At 36.6% G+C, this 16,455-nt stretch overlaps 1 protein-coding gene across 3 annotated transcripts in view; it reads right to left on the reverse strand.

Moving 5' to 3' along the window:
- nckap1 (NCK-associated protein 1) overlaps positions 1 to 16,455 on the reverse strand; it is a 173,353-nt gene that overhangs the window by 80,249 nt on the left and 76,649 nt on the right. For all 3 annotated transcript variants that reach the window (XM_069935894.1, XM_069935895.1, XM_069935896.1), the window contains exons 9-16: positions 15,531 to 15,687; positions 13,583 to 13,639; positions 10,263 to 10,359; positions 8,316 to 8,425; positions 7,379 to 7,511; positions 3,534 to 3,615; positions 3,355 to 3,413; positions 1,261 to 1,406 (exon numbers count right to left, since the gene is read on the reverse strand). In XM_069935894.1, coding sequence (XP_069791995.1) covers positions 1,261 to 1,406; positions 3,355 to 3,413; positions 3,534 to 3,615; positions 7,379 to 7,511; positions 8,316 to 8,425; positions 10,263 to 10,359; positions 13,583 to 13,639; positions 15,531 to 15,687 — 841 coding nt within the window. The remainder of the gene's footprint in view (positions 1 to 1,260; positions 1,407 to 3,354; positions 3,414 to 3,533; positions 3,616 to 7,378; positions 7,512 to 8,315; positions 8,426 to 10,262; positions 10,360 to 13,582; positions 13,640 to 15,530; positions 15,688 to 16,455) is intronic.

Consider the following 16,455-nt stretch of genomic DNA (forward strand, 5'->3'; position numbering starts at 1 on the left):
ACTAGGAATAAAGTTGGTATAATTTGGGGTGGTGTCTGTGAGGCCACAGGTCAGGTAGCAAGCTATTTTCTTACATTATTACTGGCAGAGAAGAGTACAGAAATCCCAAAAATCTAAAAACAATAATCACCCGCATAACAGTAACAGATTATGGACTCTGGCAAAATAATCAGGGGTGTGGGCAGGACTTGAAAACTCAATGATGAGAATGATAGGGTTTATATTATGGACCTTTAAACAAAGTTCCTGGTCGTCCCTCGTCATATTTTATCCTTAAGATTGCATTACTGACTGCAAAACGCCCTCAGTTGTATACCAAAATACAAGTCATTTTTTTCCCTCATTACACAACATTTTGACTCATTTCAGGTTCACAGTATACAAACATTTCTCTTTGAAAATACTTGACTAATATATTTAAATACTTCAAAAAACTAAATAATGTTCTTTCTTTTCCAATATTTTTTATTAAATTTTTCAATTATAGAAGCCATAAATCAAAAGTAATATGAAATAGGAAATATACAAAGAAAATCTAATATAAAACTATTACATATGAACTAGAGATATCAAGTCAAAACAGAAAAAGAGAAAAAAAATCAAGTAATCATTTAAACAGCAATAATATATGGCTTATTGAAAAATATATTTAAAAAGTTAATACTATTCTGCACTACAAATTCTATCCCCTTCCCCTCAGAAGTTATTGGTTCAATACATTCAAATCCATTACAGGTACACGATCCTTTATCCAGATATCTAAAATCCAGAAAGCTCCAAATCCATCAAGTGGGGACTGGCCTTGGGGGGGGGGGCAGCGGCCGGGGGGTGGATCTGGCAGCACAATTTGGGTGGGCTTTTCGAAATCCTTAAAAATCTGGAATTCAGAACACACTGTCCCCCAAGGGTTCTGAATAAAGGATCGTGTACCTGTACCATAAAAAAAACACAAATGAATAAAGCAGGATCTAATTGATCTTATAAATTATGAAAATAGATAAAAGAACTCCATAAACTTAAAAATTTTATATCGATTACGTATGAAGAGCATTTGTAAATAATGTTTACCTTTTTGCTTTGTCAACGATTGATGTCAAGGTAAACAAATAGTTATTACTTCTGTTCGAATTTAACAATTCTGTCGTGGGCTCATTTTTGCTCCCAAGTAAAAAGTCAGGCTATTTTAAAATCACATACTAGTCTCCTATTCAGGCAGCAAAGATAGCTTGATTGATACGATTAAAGAACAGAATAACTTACCAGAAGATTGAGAGATCTGAAGTTTCCACTAGCATTTCAACCAAAGAATCTCCCATTTTCGTGTGAAAAATAATTGTGTTCATCATTTTCCCTAACTCCTTATGGTCTGATAGATTAAGAGAAGCCTTGGAAACACTGGTATAGGCCTGTAAACAAGCATTTTCTTGATTCAAATATACTGATGGGGAAACAAACATTTTAAAATTTATTTGCTAATTCAACAATTACCTGCCCCCAGCTTGAACTCAGTTAATTTGCAAAAATATGGTTGCACAAGTTAAAGGCCCTATCAGTGAAGCTTCCAGAAATGCTCCATCAAAAACAAGGGCAACACAAGAATTACTTGTTTTTTTGTTGTCTTCAAAACAAGCTCGACCGCCATTGGTTTCTCAGTGTTTGTCTCCTTTAAAACTGCACTAATTTTCCTTGTTCTTTCCCCTGCTAAATATAACAATTCACCAGACTCTTAATTTAATCCAATGAAGCCCAAACACAACTGTTCATTGCTCATTTTTTTTTTATAAAACACTGTACACGTGCTAGAATCCTGGAATAAAGACAAAAATTGCTCAGGTTAGGTAGCATCTGCAAAGAAAGAACCCGAGTCAACCTTTCAGGATAATGCCTTCATTCACTGATACTTCTCACTCCCCATCCTTTGCTGCATTAACTTCATAGAATTCAATTTTAGTAGCACTTAAATGTGAAGGAGAGTAATTACCTTTGTAAAGTCCCAATTCACATCATGAGCGAGACTGCAATTACTTCCAAGAGCCAAATCCAGTTACTATCTGTGAAGGTGAATTCCTGACCATGTTCCCAAGTTTCTTTTGATTGCTGTGGACTCATTCCAACTAATTGACTTGCTAACCTTAATGTTCTAAATAAGTTGCCTCAGGCACATCAGGATCCAAGGATGATCTTTCCGCTCTGTGGCCATTTAATCAAACGTACGAAACTTTAAAAAGCCTAAGGCTTGAGCCCATTCATTCATTTCAAAACGACATACAAAGCAAGCAAATTGAAACAACCAGCGTGTCAATAAAACAAAGCTATTCACCAATTCTAAATCAGATGCAGGTCCAAATTATGTAGAATTTCATAAAGACGATTAATCTGCAAAACTAAAATATCCTGAAAAACAATGGGCTTGAGTTTAAATGGCATCCTAAAAGCAATATTGCTAAGTAACTAATTTAGTGACCATGGAACATTTTATATGCATAATTCACTGAAAGAATTTTGAAATAAAAACAAAATTACCAAATGGTCACTGAATGTGTTACTTTACAATTAAAGATATTTTACCTCCATTGTGTCATTGGTCTTGTTCAAAAGTGATAAAATAGATCAAATTTTTCTTGTCAAAGATGATACTTTATGAATTCTTTCCTGTTGCAGGTTGCACAATCAACTTGTTTGGATGAAAACCCTCTATTCAAAGCTTCATCGCTGTAAAAGCTTAGAAGGAATGCCTGATTCAAGAATTTTCTCAGCTTCCCTGACAAAATGTAATATCCATGCTGATTCATGGAAATCCTTAGTCCAAAATGGAGAAGGCTCTTTGGATTGGAAATAAGAACCTCCAATCTATTCAGTTACTGTTGGGGAGTCTGCTTGTTCACCAATCCCTAACCAGTCATCTGAGAACCAAGAGAAATTAATGTCCAAGACAAATAATCCACTGGGAGTGGTTTTAAAAAAAACTTTGGGAATTGATCTGCTTCCCCCTTGAAAAGAAACAAAAACATGTAACCAAACACAGTAAAATTATTTCCTGCTTCTAAGTCAAGTGAAATGAAAGTATACAGATAGTAGAGGGAAAAATAAGTTTCCTAAAAAAAATACATGAAATATGTCCCAAGAACCTTTTTTTTTGATCAAAATTACAAATTTTAATTCTCATTAGAACCAAACAATTCATCTCAAGACATTACTTTCCACTTCAGGAAGTAGAAAGAACTTCTTCAGTAGCATTTTATTAGTTGTAAAGCTTTTAATTGCATCATGTTAACATTTCTCAGGGCCTTTTAAGTACAAAACTGAAATTTATCTGAACAATTTTTTTATATATAAAAAGCTTTCTGGTCTTACCTGTAACCTAAACCAATCTAGTCTCATTCCTCTGAAGTCAAATACTTCTCCATCTTCAACTATAAATGCAAAGCAAATTTGTGACGTTGTAATAGAATGCATTTTCTTTTGAATGATAAATGTACTTTTCTTCTTAAAATAGAGACTTAATTTAAATATAGATATCTAAAGTATGTCACCTTGTTTTACACTCAAGGAAGTCATAGTGTTCACAAATGAAGACATAATGATAGATTCATCTTCTGGACACACAGAAAGATTCTAGAATGGAAAAATGTAAATAATTTAGTAATTCTTAAAATAAATTTCCTAAATTTGAAGTAGATAGGAGAGAATTCTACGAGCATACAAGATTCAATCTTTTATAAAAGTACTGCAGTAAGGTCTATTTGACATCATCACAAACAATTTAGACAGCATATTTTTGGTAAATACTAATAGTTCCAGAGTAAACTGTCAGCATTTACCCAAGTAAATGCAAGTGAGATTGCAACTTTTGGACATATTTATCTAAAGTTATGAACTAGCTGACAAATTCTTCATGGTATATTTGTCAGCTATCTCCCCAATTGACTATGCCTTAACACATTGGGGATATCGTCCTGGATAGATGAAAGATTTGGGTTCCATTTATTTCAATATGTATTTTATGACAGAAAAGAATAGAAGGCAGCAAGTTCAATTTTATTTAATTATCAGTACTTGCATTATTACCTTCAAGTGCAAGAAGCATGGTTGGGCGTAACGGTCAGTGCAACGCTTTTACAGCACCAACGATCAGGACCGCGGTTCGAATCCTGCGCTGTCTGTAAGGAGTTTGTACGTTCTCCCCGTGTTTCCCCAGGGGCTCTGGTTTCCTCCCACCATTTGAAATGTACCGGAGGTGCTGGTTAATTGGGTGTAAATTGGGCGGTACAGGCTTGAGGGCCGAAATGGCCTGTTACTGCACTGTAAATTTAAGTTATAGTTTTCAATAGCTTGGAAATTCAAAAAGTTGATAGCTCCTTCATTGGTGAAGTTTTTTTTCCTATTGAAAAATTCTGTTTTTCCTCAAATTCCAGATTATTAACCAAATTTAAATTTCATGTTTACTGGGGGTTGGATTTAAACTTTGATATCTTGAGTAGTATGGTAATTTAACCACTTTACCAACCCTATGAAAAGTGACCTGCCTATTTTACCAGATCATTAGCTCTACACTGGATCAAAAATAGTGGCCTGCGGAAAGCAACAAAATACGTCTACCAATGAGATGAAAGATTTCTCACAGATACAAGTTTTCAACAAACAAGTGGAAAACAAAAAAAAAACTTGCAGTTGAAAAAAATAATTTGACTGTCACAGGATCTGAAGGAAGCAATGTATCTTTAAAGGGCACAAGGACAACTGAACAAAATATGGGTATTTATGATGAATTTTTCAGTTAAAACTAATCTATAATGCAATAATTCTACACAAGAGCAGGAATTATTTACAGCTTTACTAAAAATTAACTGAAGGTCTGTTCAAGGGCAAAACGTTCATTTCATGCAAACTTAATTGCACACAGCAATACTATCGATTAGAACCATCTTAAAATAGATTGTTTATTCAGGAGCCATTCCCATAAAGATTGTAGAGAGACAATTTTCCTTTTAAATATTAAATTTTGAGGTTTATCCTGCCGCATAGTAGAATTAGAGATGAACATGATGTAAAAATAGAAAAATCTGAAAAAAAAAGCTGTCTTTAAAAAGGATGTTTGCATTGCAAACATTTTACAAGACACAGCTTACATATGCTGTGATGATCAGTGCCTTTTTCTACAAGCATTCAATTGATGAATTGATAAGATTCATGCTCCACCTACTGGCCATTCAACTACATTACGTAAAATTCAGAAAAATCTGTTCAATGGACCAACACCACCACCGACAATAAACATACTCCCGCCATGTTCCGAATTGACCTTTTGGACTATCACTATTAAGAGCTCCTGTTTTGTTTCACGAGTTCATTTTAAGGATTAAAACATCATAACATTCACAGACTGGTGTGGCACTGCTAAGTATAAACCAGAAACAAAGTTAATGCTTTGGAAGACTATCAGTAACTGTTTATACAAGAACAACAGATGGGTCTTATAGCAAGTCCATAAGATTATGAGTCATGGATTGGGACACTTAAAGAAACAGGTTTTATTCTTGATCAGCCACACAGAGGTAGAATAGCTCTGTGAAATGACCAATTCCTGATGATTCTCCTGTCCAGGGGGCTTCTTGTTGAATCACCGTGACTACTGAAATGATCATTTTGATTGGCCCATATCTGGGAAAAGGAAGCAGGATCATTCCTGCATTTGGATCATGACCATTTTGATGGTCATTTCATCTGACCCGTGCCTGGAAGCATCTTGGAAGTCAGACATTTTGTTTCCCCTACGCAAGAAAGAGGGGAGCTGCGAGAAGTATTTGTATGAAAGGATATTTCCCAAGAAGCAACTTGACAAGGATACTTCATATCTCTCCCTTTTGCCCTTAAGTGGGATGTGCCTAAAGAAAAAAAGGAAAAATTCAGGGCATTTGGTGGAAACAGGCAGAGGCGGCTGGGGTGGGTAGAAGAATGAAAGCTGTGAAACATGCTAATGTATGTGTAAAATAGGGAAGACATGCAGAGAATAGGCCAGAATTGAGAAACCTAGAAAATTCTACAGCAATGAGTGTAGGTATTACACGCAAAACCCAGTCAGACTGTGTGTCTGGATGAGGAAAACACAAAAATACTGGAACATTGAGTAGACAAAGAATAGCTGGAGGAACTCAACAGGTTAGACAGCATCCATGGACAGTACTTCCAGCAATACTTCGTTTTTATACAGATTTTGTTCCGGTCATACCAGAGGTTAAAAAAAAAGGAAATATTAAAAGAAGTGGCCAGTAGTTCTGAAATAAACTGCATGCATTCATCCACCTTGAGGTGAATTACTTAATTGACGTCAATCTCAACAGGCACTCGTGAATTAGACATATTCTCAAATTAAAATCATCTTATTTGACTGAGAATTCCTGAGCTGAAGCTGTGGAAGGAAAATTCAATTGTATTTTGTTATTGCAAAATATAAACATTTTGACTTGCGCTTTATGTTTAAGTTTTTCCGCAAACTTTAATAGCTTTTAAATGTCGCTATATAATCACACTGACAAAATACAAGGCTCCAAGCTCAACCTCCTATCAAATGACATTCCAAGTGTTAGTTCTCCACAATAAGGTGGCTGAAGCCTTGCCCATTGCTGGGGCCTCACTTTACATTGTCACAAAACTCCAGGATCAAAAAGCCCAGGGTGATGGTATTTATAGCATCTAAGAATAGTACGGACTGCGAGTAGGGGTGATAGTGTATAAAATGGGACAGGATATCTCTGGAAGAAATATTTGTATTAGTCATTAATGTCGGTTATATTAATTAGAGGCCAGAACGTAGAGGTTAAAACCTTGTATTTATGATTTATGGTTGTTTTGCGACTTGCCCTTTAAGGATTGTTTGTTACTATGTCACAATATCTGATTGGATCAAATGACCAAGAATACCAGCACATACTTAATTTTCTACATTGGAGCAGGAATAGATCTCACTTACATATTAAACGCCAATTATTACAACAAAGTAATTGCTTGCATAACCATCTGTTCTTCGCTCAGAGAGTGGTGGCTGTGTGGAATGAACATTCGGAAGAAATAATGGTGGCAGGGTCCATTTTGTCATTTAAGGAAAAATCGGATAGGTAAATGGTTGGAAGGGGAATGGAGGGTTATGGTCAAGGTGCAGGTATGTGGGACTAGACAAGTGTACTTGGTTCGGTGCGGACTAGAAGGGCCAAGATGGCCTGTTTCCGTGCTTTAATTGTCATAGGATTGTTATAAAAGGAGGATGAGGAGGATTGACTTATTTGTCCAACCAACTTAAAATGAACATGGCTTCGTTTAACTAATCATCTTTGATAATACTGTAACCCAACATTCCATGAATACTTTGCCAAAGTCATACCTGCACAAGTTCATTCAGCACCACTGCATCAAAACCAGAGAGATACTGGACATAGTACCTCTGCATCACTGGTCCATATTTGCGCACATGTGCTCTGAGCTCTTCCATGTAATAGATCAGTTCGGCAATGTGTCTACAAAAAAAAAATTCAAATGGTTCCTAATTCAACTCTGATTTGATTCCAAGGCAGAAACAATAGAAATAGCAGGAAGTTAGAGCATCCCAAAATATCTCCACTCCTCATCATTTGTAAAGTTATGAGCAGACGAAAACAAAACTCCATGCGCAGTTTGCTTTGCAATACTACATTCAACTCCTGTTAAATCAATTGCACAACATATCGTTTGACATCCCAAGTTACCTCGGTTTGAACAGTTTTATTGGTGTATGCAATGGAAAACATTTAGCAGGCATAATGCAGACACAAAAAACATGTTACACATTCAATTTTTTTTTTTTTAAATCCTTTTTATAGTGAGGATAAATCTAACCAATCCTCACTTCACCAGCGTTCTTTCCTTTGTGCTAAATGATAACGTTAGAGGATGCTTCTTCACTCAGAGAGTGGTGGCTGAATGGAATGGAATATCCAGGGAAGCCTAGTTAGTGTAGCGGTTAGCGCAATGCTGTTGCAACACTAGTGATCAGGTCCGGGGTTTGAATCCCACGCTGTCTGTAAGAAGTTTGCACGTTCTCCCCGTGTCTGCATGGCTTTCCTCCCACCATTTGAAACATAGCGGGAGGTTGTAGGTTAATTGGGTGGCACATGTTCATGGGCCGAAATGGCCTGTTACTGTGCTGTATGTCTAAATTTTAAAAAATCTCTTTATAACAAATGTGCACTTTTCATGAGTGTAAAAAGATCAGCCTTAGACCATTGAAGTCCATCAACTGAAAATTAATTTTGCTAGAAATGTTATATTGAACATTTACTTACTTATCTATAAAGTCATCGCTATTTCTTGTTCTTGGAATGTTATCTGCATGTCGAAGCAGCCAGATAATTTCATCACGTGCAAAAGATAAAGCCATGAAAACAAAGAGTGCCTACAAAGAGAAAGTCCAAATTACAAGCCACAATTAAACAGGATGCCATGATTTAGGTTTTCTCAAATATGTTCTGTGAAATGGCAAAGTAGCCAGTGTTATCCAGATTGCAAAAGTTACATGACAGCATCATATCAAGATATACAAGCATAGTTGCACATTTAATATTGTGTAATTTTTATTTTTTGTCAATTTATCAATCCAGATTGCAATTTTTTTTTAAATCAAAGATTACCAACTTGTAACATAAACCGTTTTCTCCACATATGCCACATGACCTAAACATTTTTTTATAAATTATTGTAAATTTTGAATGAGCACAGAGGATTGATGGCAACACACAGTCTAATAGAGAAATTTAATGGAAGTCAAGCAGGATTAGTGGGAGAAAAAGAAATCACCATTTTGGGCCGAAATCCTTCATCATGATAGATAGGAGAGATAGATGGTATGAGAGAGATACTGGGAGAAAGATGGGAGTGTCTTACGATGTACATCTTCTGACCATCTCAACTTAAAATTAAGAGTGCTGATTCAGAAGTAAACTCAAATTGCAAACTAAGATAGGTATAAAGCACACTTGGGCTTTCCCCTAGCATCAGACAACAAAGTCCAGAGGAGCCATCCTTCTTTACCAAAAGGGTAAACAGAAAATCAAATAGACCAAGAGGAATTAATTTTAGTTGCCTTTTATTCTGCACTCAAACCCTCAATACTAGAATTTTATTGTACAAGTAAAATAAAGAAAACAATGCTTAAAACTTTCAAAGTTGTTCATTCATGGAATGGCAAATTTCAAATTTTAATTTACCAGCTACATTACCGATAAAACAATCCTTTGGTATGTTGCATTTGGGCTTTTCATGAGAGAAAGGTTCTTTCTAATTAGTTCCCATCAGATAATTTAAAAACATGCAAAATGCAACAGTTTCAGATCCCAAAGGCAAGCCAACTAGAGCAAGACTTCAGAAATATTTAGCATCTTCCTATTTTACAGGAATGTTAAGGAATGACTTCGAACTTCTCTTTTAGAAGATATCAAATCAAGGCCATCTCTCATTCACATATCATTCTAAGGCCCACATCAATTTTTTTGTCCACAGATGACCAAGAATTTGTCAATGGCAAATTATGCTATGGACCACAATGATATGAGTTATTTTGGACTTCATTACAATCAAATGTCTTGAAAATCTGTGGTGAATGACTCTAAAGCAAAACAATTTGGGCAAAGAACGAATGCTCAAGATGGACAAGAATGTTAACAAGTACTTGTATTCAATCATGACAGAATAACATGGCTTTAACATATACACTTTTGCTGAAGTTGTAACCTTTTAACATAAGATTGTTTTGTCAAGACCACATCCCCATAAGGAGTATCAAATCCAGTAGATACCTCAATTAGAGACTCCAAATACTGATAATGTAAATTGTGTAGATTGCAGGCCACATTTAATGGAGTGACATGTATGCATGAAATGACTTATTCTATCTGATTTTGAGACGACTGGCAAATTAAAATATTTCATATGATTACTTCTGGAATACTATTTTTGGGCCATTATAGTTGTCTAAACTCACTTTAAATATATTTATTTGTATTGGTGGGTATGAAATAAGGGGAATAAATTTTATGATAACCATCAAGGTGTAAGCTTGAGAAACTAAGCACATGTTGTAAAAAAAAATTTGCACAAGTCAAGAAATAAAAAACAAAACCAAAACTGCATTTTTATCTTTATTTCCTGATAAACAGATAATGAAGATTGTTGACATCAATATGGCTTGAATTCTATTGGAAGAAAATAACCCCACTGAAACAGAAACTCAGTACCTTTGGACCAAGTAATCCTGGTTGGTCAGCAAGAACAGTGGCAAGTTCTTTTAAGGCAGACCGCAAAAACTTGCGACGCTCTCTGTGTAGTGGTCCACTGAAGAAGCAAAATGAACAAATGAAAATATTTATATTCAGGGATAAGTGGAAGATATCTGAGCAGAACACTGAGCCATGCATAATGAAATACACATTAAATTCTTCAGATTGATAACTGGCTTCCAAATAATCTACAAGAAGGTGTCAAAGCTCAGATGGAATTCCTTAGAGACTGCAATGTAGATCAACCCAATCTACATCTTGTGTTGAGTCACCCATGGATCAACTCTTTATATTGGACTGATGACCAAATCCATTTTTTTTTTAAATATAGTGGAGATTCTCAAGATCTAAGAGATTAAGAGTGATGCACATGTCCAAAGATAAGCTGGTTTGTATCTTTTCTAATATTAACCCTACTTGAGACAGTTTAAAATTTGATATTGCTACATTGACAGGATTTAGAAGGAATTTAAAAAAAAAACATTTCCAACTGTATTTCAGATGGAGCTTCGACCCAATCCAATAACTCCTCTTTTGGGGGGCGGGTTACTGAATCAGTTTTTCTGTACCTGCACAACGGGTTCTGGCCTTCTTTACACTGTTGGCTAGAAGAGCCATCTTATTCAAATGAAAAGACTCTAGACCGCCAATGGTGTTTCAATGGTTCTCTCATATTATGTCCTGTTTTAAGTTTTGAAAAAATGAGATATCCTGTACAGTACAACTCCGATTATCCAAAATGGTCAGGACCGGGCCTATGTCGGATAAACATTTTTTTTGCGCAGAAATAGTCATATTTAAAAAACAGCCCAGTAGCAACAGCAAATCACGTATCAATGTTTAAGCAACAACAAACAACAAGGGAAGGCTTTTTAAGCATTAAAATAATGTTTAATTCTCTTTTTTTTTAAATGCTGGCCACCGCTGATCACCGAGACGAACCCAACCGCCACCAAGGATCACCGAGATGAACCCAACCACTACCACCAATCCCTGACATGAACCTAACCGCCACTGATGATCCCGGTCATGAACTGAACCCACTCCTGCTGCTGAACCCCAGCGAGGCTTCCAGGGCCGGTGGAACACACACTTGGGAGTTGGTGGGCTCCTGTCTCCCCAGTCACCGGAGCTCCTGATGCCATATTCCAGACTCCAAATCCTCCCCTAAACCTACCACACACGCACACCAAGGAAGTATTCCAAGGGGAAGATTTGGCGTTGGCATCCAGTGTACCAAGGAGGGAGGGAAGGACATAAGAGAGAAGGAGCACAACGTCCCCACTCCTGTCTGGGAGGCCACTCTTCTTGATGACACCAGGACAAGGGTTCTTCTAACCACTTGTGGCTGGAGACAGTGGAATGCAGTTTGAGAGGGAGAGAAAAGTCAACAGGGGAAGGTAAAGAAGAAATGGAAAGAGAGAGCGGAAGGAGTTTCCTGAAACGAGGGCAATCATCATTTTAATTTCACCTTGAGTGAATTTTTTCAACCTGTAAGTCAGTTCGGCTCAGAAAACGTTTTGGATAACTGAGGATTTCTCATTTGTTTTGAATATCCTCATTTCTCCAAATTTATTTTTAAAAATTTCAGATAAATGAGGATTTCGGAGATTCTGATTTCAGATAATTGGGGTTGTACTGTATTTGAAGATATATGATGACCTTTTCATATCTTATACTTTCATTTAATGTAAATTTTTATTAATGTGATTAGATGCACTGTGGGTGGGTGTGCGTGTGTATGTGTGCGTGTGGGTGTGGTGTGCGTGTGGGTATATGTGCGTGGGGGGTGCGTGTGGGGCGGGTGCGTGGGGGGGGTGTGTGTGCGCATGTGCATGCAGTGAAGGGGGAACTGAGCTTTGAAGTTTTATCTTCACACACACACACACACACACACACACACACACACACACACACACACACACACACACACACACACACACACGTTGCTTTTTCAGTTTCGTTCCCTTTTTTTCATTGTACTATAATTATAAAAACCAATTTTCATCAATTGATGGAAATGACAAAATAAAAATTCAATAAACTGGGAGAACTGAAAGCAGACTTGTTGCAAAAGCTACCTCGAAGCTGGGGCAGCACGATTGGCTTAGTCTTTAGTGCCTAATCTTTATAGCACAATGCCTTTACAGCACCAGGGATCAAGAATGGGGTTCGAATCCCATGCTGTCTGTTAGGAGTTTGTATGTTCTTCTTGTGTCTGCATGCGTTTTCCTTGGGGGCTCTGGTTTCCTCCCATCGTTCAAAATGTACTGGGGTGTAGGTTAATTTGGTGTAAATTGGGCGGTATGGATTCATGGGCCTGTCAACATGCAGTATGTCTAAATTTAAAAAAAATTAAAACTTAAAATTTAAACGTTGCTTATAATGTTTGCTGATGCTCAATATCTAGATGTTGCAAAGGAGAGAACAAGAATTTCATGAACACACCTTTGGAAAGAAAACTTTCGTGCATACAGGAAGTTTTTAAAAAATGGAGATGCTCAGTAGCTAGTAAATCCTCTTGAAAGATTAACAGCTCTGACAGATTTAACCTAAACCTATGAGTATCTCCAGCATTTTCTGTTTTCATTTCAGACTTCAAACACCTGCAGCATTTTCCTTTGTGACCATACATGCCTGATGGCTCAACAGCCCATTTCCACGCCACAGCATTCTGCAGTTCGATCACTCATTTTTGGTGGTCCTAGATCTGTTGACAGCTTAATCTTTGTCCTCACATAAATAGACCAAATTTAGCTGAAAAAGGCCAACAGTTTGAGAATTGCTGACATTAATCTGCATTAAATGCAAGTACATTTGGGATACAGGAACATGCACTGCCAAATTCAGAACCTCAAAACAGTGTTATTCCATCACAGGATCTTTTAGTCTAATTATGTCTTTGCAGTAATGAGTTATGTATACGTAAAATCTTTGGAGATGGGTTTATTTACTTTTTTTTAAAAAATGATAAATGTTCATTTTTTTTGTGGCTTTTGAACATTTCTAAATCAGAGTTGGAATGCCTGTAAATATAAAGCTGAAGACCTGATTTATCCTCTCAATGTGTCCAAAATCTGTAGCCCAAGGTCTTAGTACATCACAAAAATGATCAAGTCCAGTGTATTATAAGCTACCACATGTTAGCAAAAGATCCACTTGTAAAATCTGAGCCAATGCTTGACTAGCTAGAAGTTCTAGTCATCTCTTTCAATATTTTATCAGCTCCTTTATTAGCATTAAAGGACTGCTAAATCAATTGAAAAAGCTATACTTACGCATGCGATAACGCAGTCTCCCGACATTCACGAATATCAGCTATGCGTTTGTTGTAACTGTAAAAGCAAGTTATGAACACCATTGAGAACATTGGGTAAAAATTATTTGCAAACCTAAAACAAGCACCATGAAAGAGCCTATCAAGTAGGACTGAATAATCAGCCATTTGAGGGAAAATACATCTTAAAAAATATTTTTACCAAACTTGATTTAAAACAAATCAGTACAAGTAAAATTCAGATAGCTTTACATCTGGCACATAAGCTGCACTCCCACTTAACTCACTGGGAGTCCTAGTTGCCACACTCCCTTTCAACTTACCTGATTTACTAGAACATTTATCACACAGTATAACATTAAAAAAAAGAATCTTCAGGAATTAATAGAAACTGCATACATTGGTTCTGAAAATCTGCCAAAGTTTCATGTGCCAGATCAACATAGTTTTATTCCATTGAGAAGAGGCATTGTGCCCGTTTTATAATCTTTCATTATTTCATTTTCAAAATACAAGCAAGTATGACTTTTGTCATACAAAATTTTCTTTTACAATTTTGCCTTCATTTTATTTTGAGAATGGTTAAATCTAATTTAGTTCCAAACACTTACAATTAAATATAATCATTCCTAACATTTCCAAATATGTGCCATTTAGGGAAATGCTGCAACGTTTGCCTGAATTTGCCTGAAACATTTATAGAAATAACTTCAAATTAGAAAATATTTGCAAAAGCAAGTATAAGATATTAGCATGGCAAACTTTGGAAGCAATCTAAGAGGAAGCAACAGATTCTACCATTTTCTGCCCGCACGGACAATTTTGTAACAATCATATCACTTTACCTACAAGAAAATAAAAATCAATAATTTCTAAAACCTAAATATAGACAAGATTTTGTAATAAGAAAATATTCACCAAAGTTTGATCATCTTAAGATTAATTATTCTTATTACCATGAAACAGCAACTTTTGAATTAAATTCTCTTCAAATTTTAAACAATTCATATTTCCCTTAAAAATGCTTCCATCCCCAGCAGCTCTATCAGGATCAATTGCAAACCCAAACTATTTGACAATACTGACTAGAGGTACAATATGCCTTGGTCTGCAATTAAATTGTTTCTGTGAGTAAGTCTTTCTTTTACAGCTGGAAAATCCTACCCTCTACAACCTATCTTGTGAACTGCATTTCAGTCAAAAGATGAAATCCACTGGGAAGGATACACAAACTAACAACTAACACCAGCAAGGTTCATCTCCCCAGCAATGAGGTCTTGATTACACTCAGTTAATTGAGCAGTCAGGTCATAGGGCCACTCCAAATTCCTGTAACACATTCAATATTCCAAATTCCGGAGCAAAAAGATTACTAGACAGATATAGATCCAAGGACAAGCTCCAGTCACAGGGGAAAAAAGGCAACATCCCCATTCTTTAGAAATCCTTGATCCCTGACTGCTCAGAGGAGAAGAAGCATTTGGCAAGGTATTGAGTCCACATATTGAAACACACTGAAGACTACTCTAATTGGTGGAAAAGATGCACCACCTCAGATGAACTACCCACCCTGTCATACACTTCCATCCTCATCCATGCTACAGTCTGCAGAACTCACATTAGTTCTAAAGTGTGTGCTGATAACAGAGTGGAAAGAAGTTGTGCCTGATCTTGTGGGACTGTCCAAAAAGATGATGATGATTTACTTCATATAAATATAGACTTAACAGCTTCAGGAATGTCAAGCACAGGCAATTTGACACTTTCAGGAAATTCAAGCCATAGAAATACCACAATCCAATTATCTTTAAATTGCATTAAATAGTTGCAGCAAAATCATCCACTATTATCTTGAATTATATTAATTTATTTTGGAGTCTGTCACAATTTCACAACAAATGTGTCATTGGTGCTTTACTTTCTATTAAATGTCAAAGAAAATAGGTTACCCTTTTATATTCATGAACAAGTCTTCTGCAACTTTGTGAACATGGAATACTTCATCTCTGAATAGAGCAAGACATGAACTACTCTGCAGTGCAATTTTCCACAGGTTCAGAGCGGTTGAATCCGAGTTCAGGTTTCCATGACACAGGATAAAGCCAACTAATATGAAGATAAAAATATGGTCTTTGTAAAGTATTTACATGAAATGGATATCAAAATATTTCATATTTATTGAAATATTTTGCAGCACAAAATACATCAAAGCCAGTCTTCCTGCAATTGAAATAGGCACTTGTTAAAACTGAGATAAAATATCCTCCCTCCCCAGCAGATGATGGAAACTGATAAGCAGCTGAGATACCGTTGGAGCAAGCAGCAAGTATTCTACCACTTGTGCTGTGAAAGTCTACATATGGCACCGGTTACATCATACATCTTGCGAAACCTTTTACATCTTAGATGAAGAGAAACTGATAATGGTATCAGCTGCAAAGGAAAAGTAGCTACCTTTGGATAGGTTACTGCATCTATGACTTGACCTTTTTACACAGCCACTGTGTTCCGGGATATTTGTGGCTTTATTATGCTACGTCTTCTGTGTAAAAGGCACAGACACAGAATGGGGGGGGGGGGGGGGGGGGGGGGGGTAATTCCAGTACCAGCTTTTTTCCGGCAGCAGAGGTAGTATCAACACCAGAACACCATCTGTGTAAAAGGGCCAATCTGGAATTCTGGCACCATGTCGGGAAAGGATGTGTTTGTGTAGCGTATTATTTTTAGTGTATTTACAGGTAGCCTTTAAAACTGGACAAAACATACAGTAGGACAACAGGAATAATCTTTTTAATAGTAATGCCATTGACCCGCTCTCTCCCGAGGGATGGGGTGATTATGGCGGTCGGATCACTGCGGGGACCGACAGCAGGC

The sequence above is a fragment of the Narcine bancroftii genome, chromosome 4 (genome assembly GCF_036971445.1).
Source record: "Narcine bancroftii isolate sNarBan1 chromosome 4, sNarBan1.hap1, whole genome shotgun sequence".
Taxonomy (NCBI): domain Eukaryota; kingdom Metazoa; phylum Chordata; class Chondrichthyes; order Torpediniformes; family Narcinidae; genus Narcine; species Narcine bancroftii.